Genomic DNA, 26,740 nt, shown 5'->3' with positions numbered 1-26,740 from the left:
ACCACGTTTCGTCTTATTTCGGAAGGGTCACTTTAAAGATTCTGCGGAGTTCAGGACAAACATTTATCCCGGTAAGTGCTATGTCTATCGTGTTTTTTTTTTTTTTTTTTAACTTTCTTTGCAGAAGTACTAGTCGTGTAACCGAAACTGTTATCTTCCGCGTTTAGTGCTCTTCGGGTTTAGGTTCTCAACAATACCAGTTCGAAAGTCTTCATTTCATTTTGTCTGTGTTGCACGAAATGATATTGTCGTTGTTGTTGGTAAACGTAAAGGCTCTCACGACGCCGTCCGCATGTCGAGATCACCACGGCTCATTTAACACCGCGTGGAATTTAATCTAGTCGAGGAAGAGTTGGGTGAACTCGCATGTTAGAATCACGACTTCTTCCACCAACTTGGATTCCGTCCACAGCAAATCGCACAAGTTTCGTTATAACGCTTGTAAAACGACGAGCAGTCATGGGCTCAGCCCAGTTGCCAGGCAACCATACAAATACGAGAGAGCAACTTTTCCGCGGTTGGTCATCTAAATCAACTTTTTTTTTAATCCACGAAGACAGCTGGAGTGGTACTAGAAGCCCGTATATTCGACAATTCAACCTGCCGTTACGATGGAGCGTTGCAATAACGACACATGACACACATAGTCTGGAATACGTGGACGAAATAAGAACTTTTATCACATAGCACCAAAGAAACACCGTTTCTGTAAACATGCATGTAATACAGTAGCAATACACTATTACGTTAAGACAGATGTATTAACGAGGGAAGCTTTTATTGTCTTCCTAGTGCAGATACAGCGGAATTGAGATGTAACTCCTGGTTTATGTTTCAAAAATGAAAACTACTAAACACAGAAGCAGCAGAGTGGATGATGTTTGACTGTGCAAATAAAACAATAATAGGTCGTTTTGTGTGTTCAGTGATATTTGTATGTAGCAAGAATATTTGTTCCGTTTATTGTCATTCCAATGTTTGGCTGTGGGAAGAAGTCTTCTCTGAGTCTTGTTATATTGGGTGCTGATGTGCCTGCTAGATGGAAACAGGTCTTGTTCTGTTGTGATGGAAATGCTTTCTTCAATATCCTTGTCGAGGGAGTCCCTTGAGGTGACATGGTAGAAATAAATAACGTATTTGCAAGGGCACTCAATGTTTTTTTTTCTTCCATGTCACCTTAGGGCAGCCATGGGCAACCTACGGCCCCGGGCCCACATGCGGCCCGTTAAACGTTTTAATCTGGCCCGCCGAACTTGAAAAACATTCAATGAATAAACCTATTCCTGCTAATGTTTTATTTTCTAAATACTGTGATGTGTCAAAGACATATATTTTGTTGTCATGCTTTTGTTCCCTTTCATTTAAAATTAAATGTATTTTTTTTCTCAGATGAGGTGAGGTTACCAAAGCACTCCATCCATCTGCTCCAGATCCGGCCCCTCTGTCAAATTTTAGAACCCCTTGTGGCCCGCCAATCACAAAGTTTGCCCACCCCTGCCCTAGGGGCTCCATACTGAGCAGACGTTATGCGAGCTTGGTTTGACTTCCAGACCTGACCAAAGATCAAAGTACAGATACTTGTGTAAAATAGACGGGTAAAAGAAGTAGGTTTGATTCAACTGCTTTATCAAGATAAAAAAAAAAATGAATTTCTAGTCCGTTAAATGCGAAGGCTTTTTGATGACTTAGCTCAATGGGGGAAAAATGTAATCCAGCGTTACTGAAGCAATAATGATATCTGAAGTTTTTGTTTTATGTAGACCTAATTAAAAATACAAAATAGGTCATAAATTTATCGTTCGAGCAGAAATGTTGGCAATTCAGCCTCACTTCTGATTCCTCAGCTGGCTGATGTTTCCAGGTGTAAGCCATAACGGGCATTTTTTGCTGCAGGTTTATGTCCGCTATGTGTGTCCTCGCATGATACCTTGTGTCCGATTGTTTGGTTTTCTTTGGGCATGGTGGTTTCTAAAAAAAAAAAAAAAAGAAAGAAAAAAAAGACAGGTCAAGAGAGGCCTGATTTTTCACAAATAATTTTTACTTCTGTACTCCTGTTTTATCAAACATGATTTTTTTTACTAGCAAAGGCCCATTCATACTGAGAGGAATAAAAAAATACAAAAAAAAGAAGAAATCACATTACATTGCATGTTATTTAAGTGTAAGCTCGCATTCCCTTGATTTTATGCTATCTAAACCAAAATGTGGCCCCCAAAAAATTCTGAACAAATTAAAGATAGCAACTGAAAAAAAATACAATTTACCAGCGTGCTTTTTTTGCTGATCATTTTTCAACAAAAGATACTGGTGATGTTTAAACTAGCATTCTCTCAATAGTGGTTGACTTTACCGCTCTTGATTTGCATCTTTATTTATTTCATGTCGTCATCCTTTGTTACTTTCAACTACTGCTACATGCTAAACTAAGTGGCTAGTGGCTTGATTTGACTTCACGTTGCATTTGTTGTCTGTTGGCTTGATGAGACTTAATGCGAAACGTTTTTATTATTATTATTCTAGGTTAGTGACCTGTAGGAATAAGCAGGCTTTATGTTAAGCTAGTCATCTGCTAGATCATACTTCATTCAAGTTAGCTATTTGAAACTTAATGCTTCGATGTCTTTTAGATTAGACTATGCTAAGCTAGGTGGCAAATCACTTGATTGGAGTTGATGCTCAGACAGATCTGTTGGCCTGTTGTGACCTTATGCTGAACTAATTTCCTTGCAGCCTAACCAGGCTTTCTGTTAAGATCTTCGAGATTAGTCTTTATTCTAAGTGACTGGTCATGCCAAGATGAGGTGTAGGTAATTAAATTATAAAAAAAATTGGGATAGAGGCAGTGTGAACTTAACAGCAGAAGTGTGTTTTTTGTTAACTTGCAACTAATTTTCAAATTGTATGTAAATGAAAATGGCTGAATGCAAAGCAAAACTGAAGCAAAATGGAGAGGGCAGAACAGACTACTTAAAGGAGACGTCAACCTCCCCAAAATTCTTTGCAATAATATGTTCTATGTACCTTCACGAGTTTAAACATGGAATTCTGATTAATATTGCGTTTGTGGAATATGAATTAAGCAGCAAAATCCACCCGTTCTTAGCCATCTCAGGGGGCGGCCATTTTGTCACTTCTGATGCCTGAAAATGACCTCACAGTAGCTCAGTGCTCAGCTAACGACCAATCACGACTCACCTGTTTTCTGAAGCTGGGCCATGATTGGTAATTAGCTAACTGTGATGTCATTTTTAAGTGGCAACCTGTCCACCCCCTGAGTTGGACAAAATGGGTGGATTTTATGGCTTAACTCATTTTCCACAAATGCATTATTAATCAGAATTCCATGTTTTGACTCGTGGGGCTGCATGGAACATATTTTTGGAATGGAAAAAAATGGGATTGACTTCCCCTTTAAAATTTCTGTGGAATACAGACGTTGCCTTCCTCGAAGTAAATGAAAAGTACACTTTGTGGTTGTTTCCTGAGTGGTTATCTGCAAATACTTGCTACCGGTTTTAACACGTTATGATCACACACAGCTCCAGTTGCTGTGTACACAGTAGGTTAACAGGGACAAAAAGAAATAAGCCTCGAGTCAGGAGTCAGAAAAGTAGCCTCAATTGAATTTCAAGGAATCATGTGACAGTGTTTCTATGGAGAGTGGCGCCCGCATTGGGAACCAGGAAAAACGTCATACATGCCCCAAGCAGTGTTACTCCATCCGATCATTATGTTGACCTTTAGTCACACTAGTAGAGCAAGTTAACATAAAGCATTAGATTGTCGTCGTCATCAGTCCTGAAAAATGATTGAGTTCTTGTTTTGAATGGTGGCTTTGTTTGTCAGTTGGGAGTTTGCACACTGTACGCTTTTGCCTGATTTGTGTGTGCATTCCAGTGATACATATGGGCTTGGCAGATGAACGCCATAGTTGTTGCTTTAAGTGGATTAGGGTGGACAGGGACTTTTCCGGATGACTTCTGTGTACGAAGAAGTATGAGGGCAACAGTGAAAAGGAAAAAAAAATACTGTAAGAGTTAAGTTAGAATTTTTGTGAGAATAAGTCTTGTAACACTATATGTGGATTTTGATTTGAATGCTTTTACTTTTTTAAATGAAAGCCTTTTTTTGCAACGAAAGTACTTTATTTGACATTTGTTTTTAAGATTAAAGTCATATTAAGTTTCATATTAAAAAATTTTTAGACAATAATTTATGGATGTTCTTTTGCTTTTTCAACAATTGCGGGGGAATTTATTATTTATTTATTTAAAAAAAATAATAATTTTAGCTTTTTATTTTCCAGTTTTACTCATTCACTGCCAACCATTTTCCGACCATCCTTTACCGGCTCATTTGAAAAAACTTAAAACACTAAAAAAAAAATACATCCCTGGAAATTATTATATTATTATTGTATATTTTTTTTTGTTTTGAATGAAATAAACTGCTGCATACCTGTAGTTCCGCATATTTCAGATTTTTATTTGATTTTTTTTCATTATTTATTCATTTATATCCTATATTGAATGTTTATCAGCATTTTGTGCAGATTTTTGGGGGTTGCAAAAAAAAACTGAAAAAAAAAAATCTTTGCCCCTCGACAATTAGAAAATGTTTGCTGTGTGTGGCCTTTATAAACCCTCCCTTGCAAATATTCGGGGTCAACTGTGTATTTTCCAGATTGGTCCTACGTGTTCTAGATAAATCAAATACTTCAGATGTATTTTTATTTATTTATTTTTTAATAAAAGTAATATTTTTGAGGAACAAAAGAGTCACGTCGTTTTTAGATTAACGTCATGCGTTTTCCAGAAGCAGTCATCTTTCATTTTCTAAATATTTTTACTTGTAAATTAAAGCCCAGAATATCCGAGACATAATTTTGTTAATTTGGCCAAAATACTCTTTTTTTGTGCGTGTGTACTCTCTTGTATGTATGGACAAGCCCTGAGTAACTTATTCTTTCGTATAGTACTTGATATTTATATCTCGGCCTCGCATGTTACACTCCGCGGGACATATCCAGGAATGCTTCAAGCAGTTTCGAGGCATTTCCCACTGCAATGTGACCAAGTGTCATAGTTGTCTCTGTGACCTTCACAGGTCATGTCCGCTGATGCTGTGTTGGTAGCAAATGACGAGCGCTCGCCCTTTGGCCTATTTAACAATTCTTGTCCTCCCCCTCCAGCCCATACGCCAAGTGTCTTTCTCCTCGCTGATCATGTGACGAGAGGTGTACAATTTCATGTAGGAGGTCAACACCGGCAGCATTAGCTCACCGCCGCCAGTCCGAACTGTCGCGGTGAGGCTACAGTAAACCTCTGCCACGCAGCTGACGTGCAGTGATAGCATTTTTTTTTCTTCTCCACGCTCCATATGACTCATGGAATATGATTTGATCTTTGTAGTCCACAAGCAGCATGAGGATTCAACGAGAGCAGTTGTCATACTAGTTTTCACCACAAAGGCTTTATGCTCGGGTTGTCAAAATGAAAGTGTTAATTTAAAAAAATGAACTGAGTTAAATATTTTACTTCAATAATAATTAGCATACTTTGCAAATATTGTACCATATTAGCTGTAGCACATCTTTAGCACATCATCTCGGAACAAAACACCCTTGTTCGAGTTACCACCGGACCTTGCAAACCAACTCTGCTGGAGTGTGGTGCTTGTGGGCAGTTCTGAAAAATGTTTCTAAGAAAAATGCCTATAAAGATGTCTCAGTTTAGATCGTATTCAAGAATCAACGAAAGCCATTAGAACGCTTTTTGAATTAAATGTACTTCACCTTTGGTGATTTTGCATTAATTCCAATATATTATTCAAGTTGTTACACGCTTCACAAATAAATAATAGTTGAAAAATGTGATTAACCACAATTAAGGATGGAGTTTTTTTGTGGTTAATAAGTTAAAAAATGTAGTCACTTGACAGTAGACCGATGGGAAAACTTGTGACCAAGTCAGAAGCAAACAGCACTACGCAAACAATAATAAACTGTTTCCAGGCTTTCATACGCGTTATTTTTTCTATAAAGCTAGTAAAGAACATAGAGTTGGAAGTGAAGCTCGTTTCCAGCTTTTTGGGGCTCCATAAAACGACGGAGCGAGTCTGGTGTTGTGCTTGACAATCCAGAAAAAAAAAACACAGTTTGAGTGATTTATCCTTTGGGGATGGTTTCTGTTAAGTAGTTTTTGTATTGTTTAGCTAACGATGAGTAGAATGGGTCCCTTCTCCTCGTGCCATAGAGAGCTATACTGACACTCAATTTTATGCTAATCGCTTCTTGTCAACAGCAGTGAATGAAGAAAAAAAAAAAAGTACACTCCCTGCTATCATCCGTTGTGAAATTTTATTTATCATTTGAGTGACATAAAGGGCAGCCTGTCATACACCTGTTACATGGCTTACTGCGCATGAGAATTCAGGGGCGCTAATTGGCAGAACTGGCAGTTTTCATTTTGTTTCGTCTACTCTAAACTTAATTAAGTATAAAAACAATTTTGATAGGAGGGGTTTAAATGATTTTTTACGCCGCTGGGTTCAGTGGTGGCCTGTCCGGGAGGAAGCCTAACCCGTGGAACAGAGGAGCCGTCCACCTGAACGGCATGAGGCCAATCATGTCATAGCTGCCGGTCGGTGTGGTAGTGGTGGCAAATGACGTCAGGTGCATCACGCCTGTCGGTCTGTACGAGGAGCTTGGTGGGCAGCTGAAGGAGGAAATGTGGAGCCGCATTTCCAGGATATTGATTAAAAACATTAAGTCCAAGTACCGTCCCAACAAGACTGATGCTAATTGGGAGGTGTGCGCACGGCTTGCTATCAGCAATTCCAGTCTGGACTCCAGCCCTGCCCGTCTCCTTGTGCAAGTCATCAGAGTAAAATAAGGAAAGAAAATATACACTTGTTTTATTGCGCAATGTTTCATGCAATTATGCAAGGAACACCAATATATGTTGTACATATCGAGAATTGGAAGTATATTTTTAAATAAATAAAGTAGAACACTTGGACTTGGTCCTGTTGTAAGTAGCTTGCATGCTGCAAAAGTGTAGACACCCCTGCCATAAGTAGTTCAGAATTGGGCCAAAACTGATGGATGTAGCAAGCAACACAGTGTTTGTTGGGGGCTACTGCCATGACAAACGGGAACTTTAAAAAAGGGTAGTTAGCTAACACCTCCTGGAACGACCACAAACCAAAAAACAAACTATTACAGAGCAGTAATCAAACATTGGTCATATTGTGTGTGTGGGTGTGTATGTGGAGGTGTATTCATTTATTTTATTTTTATTTTTTGGGGGGGTGGGTGGGGGGGTTTAATGTAATTTTCTTGGTTTGGTCGACCCAAAAATATTTTTATTTTTATTAGAAAAGCTAACATCATATCTACCAATTACACTGATCGGGCCTTCGTCTAAATAAAATAAGTTGTACAGTGCAGGCAAATGACATCAGCTTTGACAATTGTTCATTTTAGTATTGCGTATGCTGTGAGTTGCTAGAAAAATGTAAGGCATCCTGCAAATTCACCCGGCTCGTGGTTTGGACCCCCCTGCCCTGTTTGGTCAAACAAACCCGTTACGTGTGTGTGTGTTAATATGTCACAACTTCCTGTCTTGTGTTTGAGATGTTTGCACACGAGCCAAGCCCATCTTCTTTTAACGTTACGTTGTTTCCTATGACTCTGCTGCCCCGCTGTCCCCTCTCCCCCACTTTCGGGTCCAGCCTGTGTGGGTGGGGGTGGTGGAGCCATGGGGTGACCTGCAACGGCGATCTGTCATTGGCTCGCTGTCCTCACAGGCCAAGTATGGAGAGCGGAGGTGTTGGCGCTTGGCAAAGTACCTTTTGCCTCCAATATCGCTCAGCCAAGTATGACACACATGGCATGCGCTTGCAACTGAAGGTCAGGGTACAATGACACACTGACCTTCATATTGGCAACCAGTATTTTTTTTATTTACATAATTATATATAAAAAACTGAATCCATGCCAATTATGGCCCTTGAAACATGAGCCAAAATCATTTACTGTTTGCTTTTACTTTTTTGTCTCTAACCACTTACAGCAGTTGTTCACAAGTATCACTTGTCTCATTATTTATTATAAAAAATGATCCATAACATTCTATTCTTAAATATATGTTGCTGATAAGTTCATTCCACGGACGTGTCATTCAAAAAAAACAAAGTAAATCTGAATTTTTACAAGCAGTGCTTTGGTGAGCAGTGCAAGGAATTGACTGACCTGAATGTCACAATTTTAAGCACAACCAAAAGTCACAGTTTGTTTAAAAAAAAAAAAAACAGTGCAACATAAATCAAATCGCTGGCAATCAGGGAATAGCGAAAACCCATTTATAACTGACGCCCTTTGTAATGCATTGGAGCTAAAAAAAATAGATATTTTATACATTATATATATTATAAATTAATCGGGAATTATTATTTTTTTCCTGTGGCCTCAGTCCAAAAAAAATCCATACCATATAGCGTATCAACTGTAAGCATGAAGGCTACCTGAATCTTCGATCTTGTGACAGCCATACACAAATAAACACCTTCTCAATATGAAGAGTCAGTGATTATGGTATAAAATTTACATTGCAGTATCATTTCACCCATCGAGGGTAGACTGCAGGAATTTGTGTTCTCCACACAAAGCAGTCAAGCACGCCACAACGATTTACTGTGCAAAACAGTAATTATAGAAAAAAATACAGAAACATTTCAAATATCTTTAAAGCTGTGTATAGCTTAAGCAACAAATAAATAATCGGGGAAAAAAAAGAAAATGACTTCCAATATAAAGCAAACTCGGGATGTCCCAATTCGATCACATGATCTGAAATTGGAGCAGTCGCATGATTTTTAGTCTAGTGGACGAAAACGTTGAACTTGCATGGCATAAATGATGTTTTCTTGCCTTCAATTTGTTAACGCAAACTCACAGGACGGCAAGTGAGCCTGAAACCAAAGGCAATGTGACACATCTCACAGCTGCGCGTTAGCAGGAAAGCGTTTGTTGGAAGAAATAAATGTAGCCACGAGCTTTTATTTCCCGACCGATACCACACACCGGGTTTTACAAAATTAGAATTCGCAATGTTACACATTTACCTTCAGATTGGAGTGTTGCCTCTGTGCAATCACAGTTGCTCTGCAAAATTCCCAGATTATTTTTTTTCTGCTCAGTATCTGACATCTTATCCATTTTTCCAGGCAAATGTGCATTTCGATAACGTCTGCGATCGGATGGTACTTGAACACGGGATGAAATGTAAAAACCTTATCAATTTGCAGCCTGCTGTAACATTGAATATACAAATTGTACAATTTGAAATTCAACCAAAGTGCGACAAAGAAGGGACTTTCTTGAGCTTTTCCATGTCGGCGTTCACCACGGCGAGTCACTTGCATGAATTGCTCGGCACGGTTCTTCTGCCGTTTATTGCGGCTAAACATTAGGTTCGCGGATTTGACTGCAAAGTTACGTGATTTGAAACACATCATTTGTAATTGCCTTTGTTTTACGTTTAGTCTGACTGTAACGCTCATCTGGGGGCAGCGGCAAACGTCTTGAAGCTTGTTTATTTGTAGAAATGCTCGCTTGTCACAGCTCTCGAATTGTAAGTCAAGGAAGAATTGGGCCACAATGGCCGATATTTGGAAAAACTTGTCAGGGCAATCTTTGCTTGTATACGTCAACTTAACATCAAACAATATTGTTGTGTTCTCACAGCAAAGTCAAGAACAAAAACAGTTGCGATGGATGCAGCAAAGTCATCCATCTTGTGCCGGTCCTTGGAAGATTGGACAGTGACGTTGGTCGCGTGTGTGTGTGTTTCTGTTTGGGCGGGGAGCGAGGGGGGCGTGCTCGTGCTATTCATAGTGTGAGAACCTCAGAGGTCTATTAGAAGTCACCGAGTCGTTCCTCGTCGAAACCACTGCGCTTCTGGAAGGAGTTGCTACCCCCCATTCGCGACACTTTGCAGACCTGTGAGTACGCTGATTTGACGACGTTGCCGGATTTAAATGCAACTGACTCCTGTAGCTGTGATCTGAGTCTCGTCATTGCGATGTTTGTATTTGAATTATCCCTAATATAACGCGTGTCGAACTTTTGGTTGCGAGACGGCTAAGGAATTTTGAGATGTGATCTGATTAGCTGAAGGAATGTCAAAAAAAAAAAAAGATGATCATGACTTTCTCCCCTCATGAACCCGTCCCATTGGTTCAGCGTTTAATTATAGAAGTAGGTGAGAAGTCAATTGTTTCTGTGGTGTCTGTTTATTTAGTTGTGGGAATATGACAGTAGATTGTCTGGAATAAAGCGGATTTACACTACCGTTGAAAAGTTTGGGATCTCTTAGAAATGTCTTTATTTTTGAAAAAAATGTGCAGTTTGTTTTCAGTCACGATAACATTTAATTAAACAGAAATATAGTCAAGACTTTGTTCATGGTACAAAAAAAACGTCTTCTTTTTGGTTGGGCATTGTTAGAATTTGGGCAATTCCACTTCCGATCCAATTCCGGTTTCTAACGATTCTTTCTAGCGTTTTCTTTTCTTTTTTCATTAAAAAAATGTAAAAATTACAATTACTTGTTGGCCCACTGTTTTGTACAAGACACATTTTTCTGGTTAACTTACCGATTCTGACTTTGGTGCGGTTTGGTACCAGTTGAGGGTTGCAGCTGAAGTTTGAGGCAGCACAGGAAGTTAGAAAGCGAGACACCACCAACTCTATTCCGCGCATCCCCACTTCTGATCTGTGACGAGTATTATCATTTATCACAATTTGCGAGTTTCAAGTATTAAATTGTCCCAGTATGGAATTATTGTCACACACACACATTTCTTTGGTCCTTCGTTCAGGTTTAACGGCTTCCTCCGTGTAGAAAACCCACTTACTAAAATCTGAACAATTAGGGGAGAACTGGAATGTTAGTCATCTTGATGCCCATCTTTGAACTGTATGCTGTTAACTGTGTTTTCACACATTTTTGAATTGTGGCATTTCGAGAACGACAGTAATGAACTGTTAAAATCATGCATATTTATATCGGATCATCCTTTCCTCAGGCTCATCCAATTTGCATCTGGAATGAGGCACACTCGTAAAGTGCAGTTCAAAGATTACTGGGACTGGATTCTTGTTCACGTTATAATATTACAGTAAAATTGTCATTTAATTAACCAAATCTTCCATTTGTGCACTTTTTGTGCAAGTGTTCCAGTTACAATTTGAACTTGAAAAACAAGACAAAAGATGATGCTTGCAAAGCATAAAAGTAATTGAATTTTGTCAAACTGTTCAAATGCAAATGTTTTTTTTTTTCCACCTGCAGTGCAAAACAGTCATGCAGGCTCAGGAAGTCCTGAGACAGTTGCGGCTTCCCGAGCTGGACGACCTGCGCCAGTACATACGTGGCCTTCCCACCAACACGCTGTTGGGCATGGGCGCCGTCGCCGCCTTCACCACCTATTGGCTCTCCACCCGGCCACGAGCGCTCCAGCCGCCATGCGACCTCACCGTGCAGTCCGTGGAAATGCAAGTATGTCGTCGTGGCAGGAGTAAAAAAAAATAAATAAAAGCAACTTCCTTCCTATAGCACAACAACAATAGAGATGTCGGAATGAATTAACTAATTTCACAAATGAGTCAACAACTATTTTAGGAATCGGTTTAGCGCCATTGGTTAACTTGAAACTGTCCAACTTCTCTGATATCAGCCTCTCAACAGTAATTATTCTCAGAGTTACGGTGATTATTCTCAGAGTTACGGTGATTATTCTCAGAGTTACGGTGTTGAATCAAATTATGACATTTGCAAACATCTGCTTTTACTTTGGTGAGGATAACATCAATCTTGCTTGTGGATAAACAGTAATCGGACTTGGGCTTGAAAAACGACACACAAATGGCTTTTTTTCCCTGCAAAGTAACATTTTAATAATTAGCATTTAATCGGGCAGAATAATCGATTAAAAAAATCATAGCAGCCGTAAACTACAATGAAACAAAAGGTCATCTGGTTCGTAGGGACACTTTTCAACATCATGGAGTGCGCACGTCACACGAGCACAGGCTCGGGAGTAACGAAATATTGGTACCTCTGCAGCATGCTGCACAAGAAGTTTGTATGCCTCTCTCACATTTCTTGTGCGTTGCAATTAAATTGTGGATCCTCAGGCTTTCTCCAGCATTCCAACACGATGCATATATAAAACAGCCATAAGAAAACTATATAAAAATAAACAAAGTCGTGATTTTTTTTTTTCCTTTTGTTTTATTGAATTTTTTTGTTCACCATTGCTGGTATTGGAGTATTCCAAAAGTAATTATACATATTCAAATTACATGACTTTAATATGATGGCACTTGGATTACATTTACGCCCTTGACTCAATAGAAAGTTGAGAAACAGAGGTAAAAGTCTGAAATTGGGAATTTCCCGTCCACTAAGACTCTTCTATAACGAGTGCGACCATCACACAAAATACCGTCCATCCTTGCATTTTTTTAAGAACGCTTTTCCTCATCAGGGTCGCGACTAAGTTGAAAGCGTTCTCGCTGACTTTGAGGAAGAGTCGGTGTACACCCTGGACTAGTTGTCAGTCAACGCAGACCAAGAACCCAAACCGTTAAATAAAATGTCCCTGTCTTCATACCCATGGGGGATTCCCGACCGTTGTGGTGTTTTCTCCCCGTCAGAGTGAAGAACACGCAAGAAGGTCGGTGCTCAACAACAGCGACGAACACATGACGGACTACTACAGCGATTCGAGGACGATATACGACGCCTTTCAACGAGGGCTCAGAGTGTCAAGTGAGTTGTTTTCGCAGCTACAAAGCGTTGAGCCATAACGATAAGCGCCACTTCCTCGCCTAGATAACGGACCGTGTCTAGGAGCCAGAAAACCAAACCGGCCTTACGAGTGGCAGTCTTACAAAGAGGTGAGGTTTCTGTTTCTTGAAATTTCATCCGAGTCTGATCACGTTACAGCCAACGTTAATTACAGAACTTTTGATTTTGCGTGGCACAGGTTGCCGACCGGGCCGAGTATGTGGGCTCCGCCTTGCTTCACAAGGGTCACTCTCAGTCGGGAGACAAATTCATTGGGATTTTTTCCCAGAACAGACCAGAGGTAACATGCATCCATGTTGTTTTTCTTCACCACAGAACAGTGGCACCTTCCTTTGCAGGTAGACCTCCAATTTGTTCATTTCGTTGACTTGGCCGGGTTGCGCTGAGCAACCGGGACAGAAGCAAGTGAAGCATGTGGCTAATTTGCATATGATACACAAGCTGACTCTGGAGTACATTCCTTCATTGTGGGGATGCGCAGTGGATTTATGATGGGCCAACACAAGGCTTGCGGGAAATGTTTGCAGTTATTGCCTTGAAACATTTGAGAAACGCTGCCTCAGATCAGTGATTCCAGAATTATTTTGGTATTCATACTGTGGGAAATGTTTGTTTGGTGATGTGTCGGAATTTTGTTTTTGATATAAAATAGTAGTCTTGGCTCAGTAAATTTTTGGAAGCACTGCCTGATGAAAATTTCTTAGGATTCAAATTTGAACTCTGGATTATAGGGTGACATTTATTGTAGTTTAATTTTTTATTCAAGTATTTATTTCGTTTCAAGTTTTGTTTCTTAAATTTCGTTTTTTCAGGGCAGATTTGTTAGTTATTAGTTTTTCCAAAACACTCTAGTTTTAGTATTAGTTTTCATTATTTTTACTTGTGTGCAACATTAGAAAACACCATAAGAAGTATTGGGTAGTAAAAGTTGAATGAAAATATTATTTTAAAACATTTTGATAATACAAGGTACAATTTTAAAACTCCCCAGACTTTGAATTACAGGAAGTGCAGTCCATAATACCTCTTCTAAAGTTAGATGCAGTATGTGCCCTAATTATAATAAAGCGAGGAACTTTTTTGCCAAGTTGAGAACTTCTAAAGTTAATTTTGGATTTTTAAAATCATCCCCAAAGGCTCGTGTCTTAAATTGCCAAAGACAAGAACGAAAGACTTTTTTTCCCCACAAATATAATATAATAATCAGTTGTGCTGGATGAGATCCTTTAAACTGTATTAGAAACTGGTTCATCTCGCAAAACACTAGTGATGGGAAAATGAAGCTTCCAATTTTTATTCATGAACCAGCTGCTGTATTTTTGAGTCCTCTAGACGGCACTGTTGCTTTAAATAAAAGGTTTAAAAAAAATGGCAATTCAGTGTTTTCAGCACGATGTTGTACAGAGAGTGCCATCTACAGGAGTCCAAAAATACTACAACTCGTTCATGAACCAGATTTGAAGCTTCATTTACCCGTCACTACAAAACACCTCTGTCAAGATCTGCATACATTATTTTTCTTTGCATTTCTGTAAAGTGTGCTGTCGATTATGGAGATGACGGCCAGAAGCAAGTTGGGCTTTTCTTTCACCATCACACGGCTGATCATTATTGTTTGTATTTTAGTGGACCATTTCCGAGTTGGCCTGTTACACGTACTCCCTCGTAACCGTCCCGCTGTACGACACGCTCGGCGCGGAGGCCATCGGGTTCATCATCGATAAAGGTACGTTCGGTATATTTGTCATGCCATCAGTGTGTGTCTGAGAGGCGGGGGACATTGACGACGGTTTATTTGCTTCGTGTTCTCCAGCCACCATCAGCACGGTGATCTGCGACGTGCCCGAAAAAGCCCGAATGATTCTCGACTGTTTCAAAGAGAAAGCGCAAACGGTGAAGACGATCGTGCTGATGGAGCCGTTCGATGACGAACTGGTGGCCCGAGGACAAACGTGCGGAGTCGAGGTTGTGAGCCTGAAGGAGTTTGAGGTTCGAATATTTGGATATTAGTTTGTTTCCAATTTGAATTGAACACTTTCTTTTAGCCACATCTCATTTGAACCTTTTTGGCTTTTATGTTATGTTAAATTCTATCAAAGAGTTTTTGTAAGATAAAACCTTCTTCAGTTCGAGTTGAGAGTTGTCTGTTGGGAGTGGAAGTGGTCACATCAGAATGCTTTGTTCAATAAACCCAAAACTTCGAAGACAACTGAGAATCTGCAGACTTCATATTTTACCTCTGTGGACTTTTTCTCTGTTTTGCAGGACTTGGGTAAAGCATACCGCCATGACCCCGTGGTGAGTAGAAACAAATCCACTTTTTTGGCAACCAATTATTGCAGATACTATAAACCTGTGCCAGTTTAGTTCCTGTTTTGATCTCGTGTAACATGATTACAGCCACCAAAACCAGAGGACCTTGCACTTATCTGCTTCACATCTGGAACTACAGGTAAATACGGCAAACTGTTGTGTCTTTAACACTAAATATTTTTTTTTTAAGATATTAATACCTTGTGTTTTCAGGAAACCCAAAGGGTGCAATTCTCACCCATGGAAATGTCATCTCAAACACTTCAGCTTTTCTAAAAATAACAGAGGTAAACGTTTAGTTTCATTCATTTAAGGGGCGGTGGGGTGGCTCAAGTATTCGATTATTTTAAGATCCATCCACCCGGACGACAAATGAACAAGATGGTATCTGGTTACATTGACCATCTCCTTCGCCTCGTCTCCCGTGGATTGTATGTCCAGATCAGCTTCGACAGTAAATGCATTTTTGCCCACATCTTCACTCTTCTTGTGTGTACGGCATCAGGGTAAAATGCAGGCCACTCCCAAAGATGTGCACATCTCCTTCCTCCCTTTGGCCCATATGTTAGAGAGAGTGGTGCAGGTAGGCCGTGCCCCCTTCACTAAACGCGACATGTGCATGTGTTTTATGTGTGCCCTTTCCAGGTGCACTGCATGCTGAGCTGCCGTGACGTTCTCATATCCTATCTCCCCTTAGCGCATATGCTTGAGAGAGTCGTTCAGGTACGCCACTGACGGCTCACTCGCACGTATTTCATCACAAATACAAATGTTTGATGTGAAGTTGTTGTAAGCACGTTGACAACGGTGTGGTTGTGTTTAACACGAATATTCACGGGTTTGGATTTTCAAGCTTCTGGCTTCATGCTGGAACTTCTGAAGTTGTGTGCCAGTCAAAATCTTCACGATTGACGCTGAGTGCTTTTTCTCACGCTTACTCCGAGCCCGTTGAAAGAGCAACGTATGACACCTGCCTGGGTGGAACATGAATTGTTTCAAACGAAATAAACTTGCTCCGTCAGGGTGTCATCCTCATCCAAGGTGCTCGCATCGGATTTTTTCAAGGCGACATTCGACTTTTGATGGACGACCTGAAAGAACTGCAGCCAACGTTTTTCCCGGTTGTGCCGCGTCTCCTAAATCGCATGTTTGATAAGGTCAGGCATTCCGCATTAAGAGTTCTAGAGTGCACAGTTCCACACTTGTTCTTATGCAAAACTGTTCCTCTCTGCAGATATTTAGCCAAGCCAACACGCCGCTAAAAAGATGGATGCTCGATTTGGCTTTCCGGCGGAAGCTTTCGGAGCTGAATAGCGGCGTGGTCAGGAGGGACAGTATATGGGATAAGCTTATCTTCAAAAAAGTACAGGTAAATGGCGAAATACAGTATCGTTGGGGTTGCGTTCCAGACCACCCCCGCAATTACTGAAATCCACAGGATAGAAACACCCTGATAAATAATACTGATTCCTCCATGTGTTTAAAGTAACAAATGTAATTTTTCCTAAACGAACAAACTTCGCCCGTCATAATTTACATCAATAATTAAGTCCAAAGATGTACATGAAAACATGAATTAACCTACAGTTGTCACTTTCTGTTGGTGTAAAACGCAGCATTACTGCAAATGACGACTGGCTCTGGTGACCAGTTCAGTGTGTAGTGCGCCTTTCGCCCATAGTCAGCTGGGATCAGCTCCAGCAACTCCCACCGTGACCCAGTACAGGATGATAAAGATGTTTCAATGACTTGACAATTTTCAACAAAAAGTAGGCTGTGCTGAAATTTAATACCGGTACTTTCCATTTCTTCGTCTTTCAAATTTACATCGTCTCAAAGTATTTGCGCTGCCTACTAGTGGTCGACAGTTGAATTACACCCAATATAAACAAGAGTTATACCAAAAAATAAAAAAAATAAATAATTACCCACTAACTAGCACGACCACGAACACGGCGAAGTGTTTACTGTTTCTGATTTGAGTGACAAGTCGAGCCAAACTGGCACGGCACAAGTTGTGTGGTCAACCTGACGTCGATGTTTCTCACCTTTACTTCCTTTGGCAGGCGAGCTTGGGTGGACGCGTTCGGCTAATGCTGACAGGAGCTGCGCCCGTGTCACCACCTGTGCTCACGTTCCTACGAGTTGCGCTGGGGTGTCAGGTGAGGCGCATAATAGCACCATTTTATTGCGGGTTATTTACAGTGACACTCAACTTTCCCACAGTTTTACGAAGGCTACGGCCAGACAGAATGCACGGCAGGATGCTCCATGTCATTGCCTGGTGACTGGACCGCTGGTAAGAGTTGCTCTTCCAGGGCAATGAACATGATCGGTTTTCGAAGCAAGTCATTGAAGGGTGTATTGTATATTGTTTCTAGGTCACGTCGGACCTCCTCTGCCCTGCAACGCCATCAAACTGGTGGATGTGGCAGACATGAACTACTTGGCAGCCAACAACGAAGGCGAGGTTAGGAGTCAATACATTTATTGGATTCGCAAACCCTTGCCATTCTAGCTATACAGCAATAATATAAGAAATGGGCAGCAGATAAAGGAGAGTGAGTTGATATTTGAGGCGCTTGACAATCACCCCATTCATTGACTCCACTTGAGTATTTCAAAGACAGAGACTCTCGACGCTTCACTTTTTAGTCACAGGTACTAAATATAATCAAGAATTATAGATTATATGTATGGGGTGTGCCGCATACGTTGGATGCCAAATGATTCAAGGACGGTGCAATTTGAAAATGGAGTGATTTGATTGGGTTTGACTCAGTGGGATTACGATTCATTTGGGTGCAGCTCAGTTTGAGAGGGTATGACGCATTGACTTTAGTTGCCATTTTACACACATTTGAATGAAGTTGTCAGTGCTGTAAAGGTGCCATTTTCCTTCTAAGCTGCATCCCTCCAACAAAAGACGATTCAATAGATTTCTCGATACTTTTTAAAGTGGAATGATTCAATTCGATGCACTTGCATCTTTGATTTAAAAAAAAAAACAGTTTTGCGGTACCTAATGAATATGGCTTCTGTATTGGTAAGGTGCTTTATACCCGCGAATGTACTTTTTCTTATGAAAGCGTATGTGATATCACATGGCATTTTTATTTGGCCACCTGCAATTCAAAATTTCAAATCGCAACAAAACTTTTGTTTGATTGTCGGCTGCTCATGAAACGAGTTGCAGAAACCTGAATATTGTGCGACCGTTCAGTCTCATGCACCCGCAACATGTGGCAGGTCATGTTGAGTTTCTGACGCTCTTACACGCTTTCTAAATATTGTGACTGGTGAAAAACGTTCAAATTGTGTCCTCGGATCCTTTGTCAGGTTTGTGTGAAAGGATCAAATGTCTTCCTGGGATACTTGGGAGACCCCGAGAAGACGGCGGAGGCTATCGACGAAGACGGATGGCTGCACACGGGGGACATTGGCAAATGGCTTCCAGTAAGCGCAGAACTTTGAGTTGTCTGTATGGAAGGATGATGATGAAGTTTCCCTTACATAGCATCCATATCCATCTCTGGCAGAATGGCACTCTGAAGATCATCGACAGGAAGAAGCACATCTTCAAGCTGGCTCAAGGAGAATACATCGCCCCGGAAAAAATCGAGAACGTGTACACCCGCAGCGACCCGGTGGCGCAGATATTCGTGCACGGTGACAGCTTACAGGCGAGGGGTTTGTCATTCTTCCGCAACATACCAAACACAAATTGTTTGTTGACTTGATCTTGTACTTGAAAAGGCATGCTTGGTAGCGATCGTGGTGCCTGATCCTGACTTTTTACCCATTTGGATCAAGAGGCGAGGCATCGGTGGCTCCTACTTAGAGTTATGCAAGAGCAATGTGAGTTTATTTTGACAACAGAATTCGCATGAACTTTATTTTGCCAACAGAATTCCCGAAACACTCCAGCGCACTTTCTATGCTCACTAAAGTTTACTGTGATTGCCGGCAGGATGTTAAGAATGCGATCTTGGAGGACATCCAGAGGCTAGGCAAAGAAGCTGGACTCAAGTCTTTTGAACAGGTGATTTGTGCAATTTTCAAAGTCTCAAGATATATATTTAGAGCTGCATATCAAATTAGAATGTGGCTGAAAAGTTTTTTTCCACAGCTCAATTAAAAAAAAAACGTAAACTACTCTTGCACAGATTCATTAAACAGGAAAAAGTGTTACAGGTGGCCAGTTCCTACCTCATGTAAACACTGAAATCGTTTCTTATGTAATGTTAATTATAATTTCTTCATAATATTTAATCAGATGTCCCTCCCACCCCTCAGGTGAGAGACATTGCATTACATCCGGAGATGTTCTCTGTGCACAACGGCCTGCTGACACCAACACTCAAGGCGAAGCGAGCAGAACTTCGGAATCATTTTAGAGCGCAGATAGATGAACTTTATGCTAGCATTAAGGTCTAAGCGCATGGAAGTGGAAGGTTACACTTGAATGGGAACATGTTTGCCAGTGACAATCCGGACAGATTTTTTTGGGGCTGGGGCTCAGTTCCAAAAGGATACCGTGGTTCTTTGTAACACAAAGCTTCCCTCAACAGGGCACCAAATCAAGCGAGTGAATTTATTTATCCTAGTGTAAAGGTTTTAAGGCACAAGTGTAAAGTCTTGTCATATGAGTGGATATTTAAATGAAGTCATTTCATGTGAATAATATTTGAATCATGCCTAATATTAAAACAAAGAATTATATTATTGAATATTGTTTGAATATATTTGCATTCCCCTGTTTCTCAACCTTGTCGCCTGGTACGTTTTACGCAGGTGGGCTTTAGTTTGCTTTTCTGAATGCTTCATTGGAGAGCAGAGAATAAGCAGTGCTTTTAATCCTGCTTTTGTCACATTACTCATCTTAAAGGTGACATGTGAGATTTGGTATTGAGATCGTGCCAGTTCAAAGCATATTATGTTTAATGTATAAAATACTTTTTGCTTGAGTTGAGTAAAATGGTGACTTGAGATTTCAATAAAGTGCATCGTTAACTTTTCTTGGACTCACGTCATCTTCTACTGCGAATGGAAATCTTGCACGCAGTCGAGAAGCAGCTCATCGGATATTTCGCTGCTGGTCAGTTCAAAGTCGTTGAGGCAGTCGGAGAATTCCCGGTCGTCCTCAGCCCCTCCTGTCCACGCGTCCGCCGATTCCTGATCCTGAGCCGCCTGCTTTCGTGCTTGGCAGGGTTCAATGTTGCCTACCTCGTCCATCGTGTAAGCCTGGTCTTCCTCATCCTGATGAACAATCAGAATGCGGAAAATATGAGCATGATGTGATATTTTCTGGGAATTTAAAAGGTGACGTTTCGTACGCTAGTAATTAGGCATTCATATGGAAATTTACCGCCAGTCCCTTGGACAACTCTTGACAATTAAAGTACAAATTCATTTGTTCCGTGACCACGAAAAACATACTTCCCCATTGAAATTAATAGAAATGCCATTAATCTGTCCCAGGTTACCCTGAAAAAAAATATGTATGGATAATAAACCTCTATAATAATTAATGACAACAAAATTAAATAGAGTGTAAGCAGTCTTGCCCACTGAGAGCCAATATTATATTAGTCATACAGACAGAAAAGAAGACCTTTTACTGTGACTCGGCTACTGTAATAGTCATTTTTCATTGTGGATAAAGAATGCATGCCGGTGAGAAATGTTCTATTATCTGTCTACATATGCTGCTCCACTATCTGTGTTCAAATATCCCTTGCATAGAATGGATAGTTGGATGAATAAATTCTAGAATTATTATAACAGTCATCATTTTGTAATTCAGTTTTAATAATAAATGATAGTAAATAAAAAATGTCTTGCACATGTCAAAAATGGAACATTTACTAACCAGCATCATGATGTAACTGATGCAGATCTCTTGTGGGAGAGGGTAACCTGTAAGATAATTACAATCTTATGTCATATACTCAATTATATTATCGCGGTAGCCGCATAATTATTCATGACTAAAAATAAAAAATGTGTGTACCGCCTACTTGAGGATCTGTAGTTCCTGCACTCGGGATCGTGACACTTCTGGTGCCACACTTCCTCTTTGAGATCCACCACAATACTGTACACAAAGAACTCAAAATCAAAGCGGTAGCTCACCGGCAGACGGATTATCGGGATATTTGGGACTAAACGGACATGATGTTGTTGCTTTTGTGAAAGCGGCCCACGTTGTCACACCAGCGGTACTTGGCGATGTCGTAGACCAGCAGCTGCTCAGAGGCAAAATAGTTCCACCGTCTGATGCCTGTCAAGATGAGAGATGATAAATAGCTCACAGGACAGGTGCATCAAAAAATATTTCATTTCATTTTCAGATTCAGATTCAGATATACTTTATTGTCATTCTTGTACACATGTATACAGAACGAAATGTCGACACATTTGAAGTAGTTCAAAAAGTACATACATACAAATTCATTTAACACGTGAAATAATATTTTTTACAAGTAAATGTACAATGACTTTTTTAACTGAACCACTGAAGTTTTCCATAATTTTTTAAGCACATTTCACAACAGCTGGAGCTGCAACAAAGCACTTTTAAAATTAAGATGAAACTGGTGAATTAACTTCACTTTTGCTTACTTCCTTGGATGCCATCCTTCCTGACCACCGTCAAAACAAAGTCGTCCACTTCTCGGTGAGGAGACATCAGGCAGCCCGAGAGCAAGCCTGTCAAAATAAAAATAGCCCATTTTGGGTCAATGAAACAAGAACGTTGTGACGTCACAGCGTGACTCCAAATGTCCTCACCTGGATCAGATGATAAACCATGCTGGCGCTGAACCATCGTGGTCCGACACGCTTGAGTGTCCGTCACTTCCCACGTTAGAATTCTCTCGCCTGTGAAGCTGATTGGATATAGCAATATGAAAGGCTGTTAAATGTTGGACTTGATTTGGTTGACGGTAAATAGATTTTAACATACCTCACGTTGCACACTAAGGATGCCAAGAAAACACTTTCCTCTGCAGAGGCACCCTTGGTGGGTTTGGAGATGAACTTGTTGTCGTCCGCTAAGGAGAAAGCAGCATTCTTCCCGACCTTGGATGACTTGTAAAGACGGAAATTTCTATTTTTGGTGTAGACTCCTGTTGGGCGTCGTTGAAAGAAAGACACATTCGGTAGTACCTAGACTTCTCAGTGGTCTAACTTAAGAGTGACTTGGTTGATTTTTTTTCTTAAATTGCAGGGTGGAAGAATTTTCAAAGTGCTAAAAGATGGTCGTGAACTTCAAAACAAGCAGCAGCCAGTGAACAATCTGTGTGATTAACCAACTTTGTATGATGGAAGTCTGCTATCTTTATTCTAACACACGATGCAAAACGACTTAGACAGGCTAACTAAAGTAGTATCTTTGTCAAGGTGTTATAAACCTTGAACACAAACAGTGAAGCAACTCATGTAGATTGACAACGTAATATTTACTCACAGGTATATGTTCTTTATCCTCAGCAAAAAAAGGACAATATTACGACTGAAGCTTATTGAGCAGTTTTGACCATCTCCTTCGTGTATATACGCATGCATGAATTAAACTGCCTCGCTATGGGGCAAGGCATACACACCGGAACGAGCCGCACAATGAATGCATGAAATAAATGTGTAGAAACAAACATGCGACTATATAGAGGGAGCGAGAGCAACAAAACAATAGGTGTCTTACCGAGATCAACAAACAGAGCATGGTGGCCATCCTTGTTTTTCACGTGAAGAAAGCTGAGGTCAGCCTCTTCAGTTTTCTGTCTTTTGGTTTGTGTATTTTCACCTGTCAGCTCAGCGTGTGTTCTGTTGCTGTCAATGACACTGTGGTGACTACATCACTGGCGTTATGACTTTACTACGTTCGCCTAGGTTAGTGATAATTTATGGTGCCTTCTGACTTGAGAACATAATGTTCAAAACCAAAAAAAAAAAAAAAAAATCAAACTGAAGTACAAACCCATCTTCATTGCATCCATTTAGGACAGGTTGAAGAATGTCATAAATGAAGGTCCCTGAAAACAAGACTAAGATGAATTCATGTATATTGCATGACAAGAGGCAGCGTCCTGCGGCAAACACACCGACGTGACTGTTGTCTTTGAAAGCCGCATTCTGGAGATTGAAGATGAGATGACGACTGAACTTGTCATCAGTGCTGGAGTCCAGACTGAGGATGTCTGTCGCACAGCATTCCACCCCATAAACGTCCTTCAGCTTTTGACAAACATACTGTCAACAAAGAAAGACACACACATTCGTACATTTGAAAAATGATCTCATCTATACACACTAGTGCATATGAAATTATAAATACCCGTATGTAAAACACAACACACGTATGGACTGTATTAAATTGGAAACTCAGTCAATGACAATCAATACTGAGCATTGTTGTCTTTATAACAACAGAATTGTTGATACGGGTCTTGTATTGGCCCGCTTCAAAGGGGAGCATGTGTTTATGAAACAATGTTAATTTTCCAGATTTTAAAAATAAGAAAACAAATGTCGGAGAAAAGAAGCAATCCATCCCTTAGGGAGATTTTGGAAAGGATAAAAGAAGCAACATACATTGTACACCAAATCCACCACCTCGTGAAATTTGAATATGACGTAACTTTTGATCCGGAATTTGGGCAGAAATAGCCTTTTATGTTTACTAAATCCGTATTATAACAGATATGAGTTTCACTTTTTTAATTCAACCACCGCAATGAATAAACTTCAATGAAAAACTGATTGACAGAGAATAATTAACTAATACAATTATTAACAAACGTATGTTCAGAAACATCCAACCTGGATCAACATGGCCACCATCTTTTTGCCATCCGCCTCTCTATTTGAGTGTTTATGGAACTCCAAGTCAAAGTACAGTTTGCAAACAGCGCCCTCTGGTATCACTTCGTAGCAATGCATTAAAGACTGCGTGTAGGTCCTGAGGGGGGGAATGAAAAAAAAAGAAATAATTGACCAACACTTGCAGTACAGTGGAATATGAAAATTCAAATGCCCAAAAGGTAATTCGGAAACCATGCTTTGCATTTTTGCTGTTTGTTTTGCGTGGAGATTTCACTATAAACTAGCAGGGGCAGCAAAAAGAAGCAAAAAATGTGCCCAAAACTGATACATTTCTTAAATTCTATTTAATTATGCCATTACTGCGTGGTTTCATAAAATACAATAACAGAGTGTGCTATTTATTTATTTTTCATATTTGGAATTTTTTTGGGGGGGTAGTAAAGAATATAGATATTAGGTTGCCGTCAAAAGTAAGCAACAGGTTTACTGAATCTTAATAAACCTGTTTCACTTTAAAAGGAACTAAAGAAATAAAGCTTGCCACTCTTTTCATATTTATTGAGATCCTTTTGTATATGCAATCGGGCGGTCTCAAACGAACCTTTTCGCAAAAAAATGCTAATTAAGATATCTGTAATTTTTTCCCTAAAATCGTTCAGTCCTCGTTTAGAGGATAGTTGTTGTCGTCGGTGCAAGGCTCATGTCACGGGAACTTGAATTAAAAGTTTAGAGACGTATGAAACATTTTAACAGAGGAGTTGCTGAACTTTATTTTTTTTTAAACCAGCCCCAATATGCAGTACATCTTCACCTGTAGTAGTGCCACAGTTCACTGTAACTGGTCACCAGGAATATCCTTTGACCCTCTGCAGCCTTCTCTTTTTCCAACGCAAAGACATGCACAGCCTGATGAACAAATTAAGAATATCAACGTAAGACAAGATAGAAACCTCCTGTTTCATGTGGCTGAGACCAACAGGCTGATTTTATAAAATACCTCCTTGCAGCTTTGAGCAAAGCTGATGGCCACACTTTGGCGATGGAACAGTTTCCAGACAGAGGAAGGCTGGCACGGCCAAAGCCGAGGCTTGTAGCGCGGGATCACAGGAGCGTGATGAAAGGTCTCGGCCAATTGCTCAACCTTCTTCAGACGCTCGCCCCACTTCTTCATCCTTGTCTCTAAGCACACTGCCGTCTCGGAACTCTGGGAGGGAACAAGAAGTCTTCAACCTGCAAACAGAAATTCTGACTCTTAAGATAATGTTCATGACAGACCAGAATGTGTTTTTCTTTGTCACTTTCACCTATGTTATTGTATTTATGTTTGTTGTTCTGCTCATCACATTCAATCTTAAATTGGGTCAGGAAAAGCCGAATAGACGTGAAATTTATATGGTGGCAGGTGTTGACTGAATACCACTTAACATGAGTTTAATGTGATTGACCAATTCTCAACAAAGCCACATCCCCATTTATAGTTTAAGACGACTTGTATGGAGGACTGAAAGTGCCAAAATTAAATAAATAAATACATCATGAAAAGTTTCATTAAAATTGTCATAAATTAATCATTACATTCATTATTTGGAGGGCAGGTCCGAACACCCGATTGGTTACCCTGCTCATCAAGTCAAGGCAACTCAATTCCAGAATAATGGCTTGATGCAAAAGTGTTTCGTGAAAATACTCCGACACACTGGGTGATGCTATACACCTCTACATCGGTTTGAATACACAAGCAATGGAGTTGCGCAGGTTATAGGTCACGATGGTTGAAAATGTCTGTCAAGATAAATAAATCCTATTTACTTATTCCCACAGAAACATTTTGTGATCAGTCCAAAACGCACATATATTACATTATATACATTATATGTACATAAAGACATTGAACAACTTAACAACAGAACACGTTAAAATGAGAAATGTGTTTAAAATATTAACAAACAAATATTACTGTAGGCAAATACTTACGTATTATTTTTTTAGTGTCTGCGTGTGTGTTAAAAAGCCACGCAGCCTCACCCCTGTGTGTTTTTTATTATTTGGGATCTCTGACATAACTATTACCTGCACAATAATAGACACAGTGTTGTTAAATAATGCAAAACGTCACACCGGAACGTAAAATGGAATTTTTAGGAATGACGACTAAATTAGAAACTTAACATACCCTATATGGGTCTGTAAATAACATTTCACACAGCAACGTCGTACTGACTGTAAATGCTTGTCAAGTTAAGATAACGTACCGTTAATTTCGGTCCACTTGACAGTCAGATTGTATAAACGATAATATTAACAACTGCACGAGTGTCAAAAAATATTTTTGATGTTAGCCATTGTGGCATAAGTTTTGGAATGCGAAAAATAACAATTAAAAAAGGGAAACGTCCAAAAATGTCAACAAACCCCAGCCATTTTTGTTTTAGATTTTGGCGCGGCTGTGGCCGGAAATACGTCATTCTTTATCCGAGTACCGTCGAAAGAAATAAACGCATTCACTAAAAAATAAGAGATATACGGAGCCCCTCTGGTGCCACAGTATGAGAAAAAAATATTTTTTGCTAATCTGTACCCACAGTTTACTAAACTGTACCCACAGTTTACTAATCTGTACCCACAGTTTACTAATCTGTACCCACAGTTTACTAAACTGTACCCACAGTTTAGCTAATCTGTACCCACAGTTTACTAATCTGTACCCACAGTTTACTAAACTG

The 26,740-nt window shown here is 40.0% G+C and overlaps 2 protein-coding genes across 5 annotated transcripts; one reads left to right on the top strand and one right to left on the bottom strand.

The window, feature by feature from the left end:
- acsl1a (acyl-CoA synthetase long chain family member 1a) lies at positions 1-20,209 on the top strand. 2 transcript variants are annotated; one of them, XM_088302019.1, is made up of 21 exons: positions 1-71; positions 11,358-11,564; positions 12,725-12,839; positions 12,903-12,967; positions 13,057-13,158; positions 14,505-14,604; positions 14,692-14,867; positions 15,144-15,176; positions 15,279-15,330; positions 15,405-15,478; positions 15,837-15,914; positions 16,214-16,348; positions 16,426-16,560; positions 17,258-17,353; positions 17,418-17,490; positions 17,573-17,661; positions 18,531-18,647; positions 18,731-18,874; positions 18,948-19,049; positions 19,162-19,233; positions 19,488-20,209. In XM_088302019.1, the coding sequence occupies exons 2-21, from the start codon at positions 11,370-11,372 to the stop codon at positions 19,626-19,628; spliced, it is 2,094 nt and encodes a 697-aa protein (XP_088158145.1). In that variant the 5' UTR covers positions 1-71; positions 11,358-11,369; the 3' UTR covers positions 19,629-20,209. The 2 variants fall into 2 exon arrangements, with proteins under 2 accessions (XP_088158145.1, XP_088158143.1); XM_088302017.1 differs by lacking the exon at positions 1-71 and adding an exon at positions 9,912-10,005.
- On the bottom strand, positions 19,023-26,457 carry primpol (primase and polymerase (DNA-directed)). Of its 3 annotated transcripts, none has more exons than XM_088302020.1 (14): positions 26,270-26,457; positions 25,015-25,247; positions 24,829-24,923; positions 24,015-24,153; positions 23,297-23,444; positions 23,173-23,227; positions 22,897-23,036; positions 22,159-22,321; positions 21,984-22,081; positions 21,816-21,902; positions 21,366-21,474; positions 21,212-21,288; positions 21,064-21,110; positions 19,023-20,450 (listed from the first exon to the last, which is right to left on the bottom strand). In XM_088302020.1, exons 2-14 carry the CDS (start codon positions 25,186-25,188, stop codon positions 20,229-20,231), a joined length of 1,554 nt encoding a protein of 517 aa, XP_088158146.1. In that variant the 5' UTR covers positions 25,189-25,247; positions 26,270-26,457; the 3' UTR covers positions 19,023-20,228. The 3 variants fall into 3 exon arrangements, with proteins under 3 accessions (XP_088158146.1, XP_088158147.1, XP_088158148.1); XM_088302021.1 differs by having other exon boundaries at positions 22,897-23,024; XM_088302022.1 differs by having other exon boundaries at positions 20,303-20,450; positions 21,205-21,288.
- Positions 26,458-26,740: the final 283 nt, after the last annotated feature.

This window comes from Idiotropiscis lumnitzeri, chromosome 8, assembly GCF_059441095.1.
Source record: "Idiotropiscis lumnitzeri isolate Australia: NSW breed Sydney's pygmy pipehorse chromosome 8, RoL_Ilum_1.0, whole genome shotgun sequence".
Lineage (NCBI taxonomy): Eukaryota > Metazoa > Chordata > Actinopteri > Syngnathiformes > Syngnathidae > Idiotropiscis > Idiotropiscis lumnitzeri.
Note: the sequence above shows the minus strand (reverse complement) of the source record. Positions and strands in the feature narration are given on the sequence as shown.

Bases quoted from the DNA above. Each gene is read 5' to 3' on its own strand.
- acsl1a (XM_088302019.1), top strand. From the start codon at position 11,370: ATGCAGGCTCAGGAAGTCCTGAGACAGTTGCGGCTTCCCGAGCTGGAC. The intron at 12,968-13,056 runs GTGAGGTTTCTG...TGCGTGGCACAG, and splicing joins AGTGGCAGTCTTACAAAGAG to GTTGCCGACCGGGCCGAGTA. The intron at 13,159-14,504 runs GTAACATGCATC...TTTGTATTTTAG, and splicing joins TTTCCCAGAACAGACCAGAG to TGGACCATTTCCGAGTTGGC.
- primpol (XM_088302020.1), bottom strand. From the start codon at position 25,188: ATGAAGAAGTGGGGCGAGCGTCTGAAGAAGGTTGAGCAATTGGCCGAG. The intron at 23,228-23,296 runs GTGTGTTTGCCG...TCTTGTTTTCAG, and splicing joins CAAAGACAACAGTCACGTCG to GGACCTTCATTTATGACATT. The intron at 21,289-21,365 runs GTCCGTTTAGTC...CTTTGTGTACAG, and splicing joins CACAAAAGCAACAACATCAT to TATTGTGGTGGATCTCAAAG.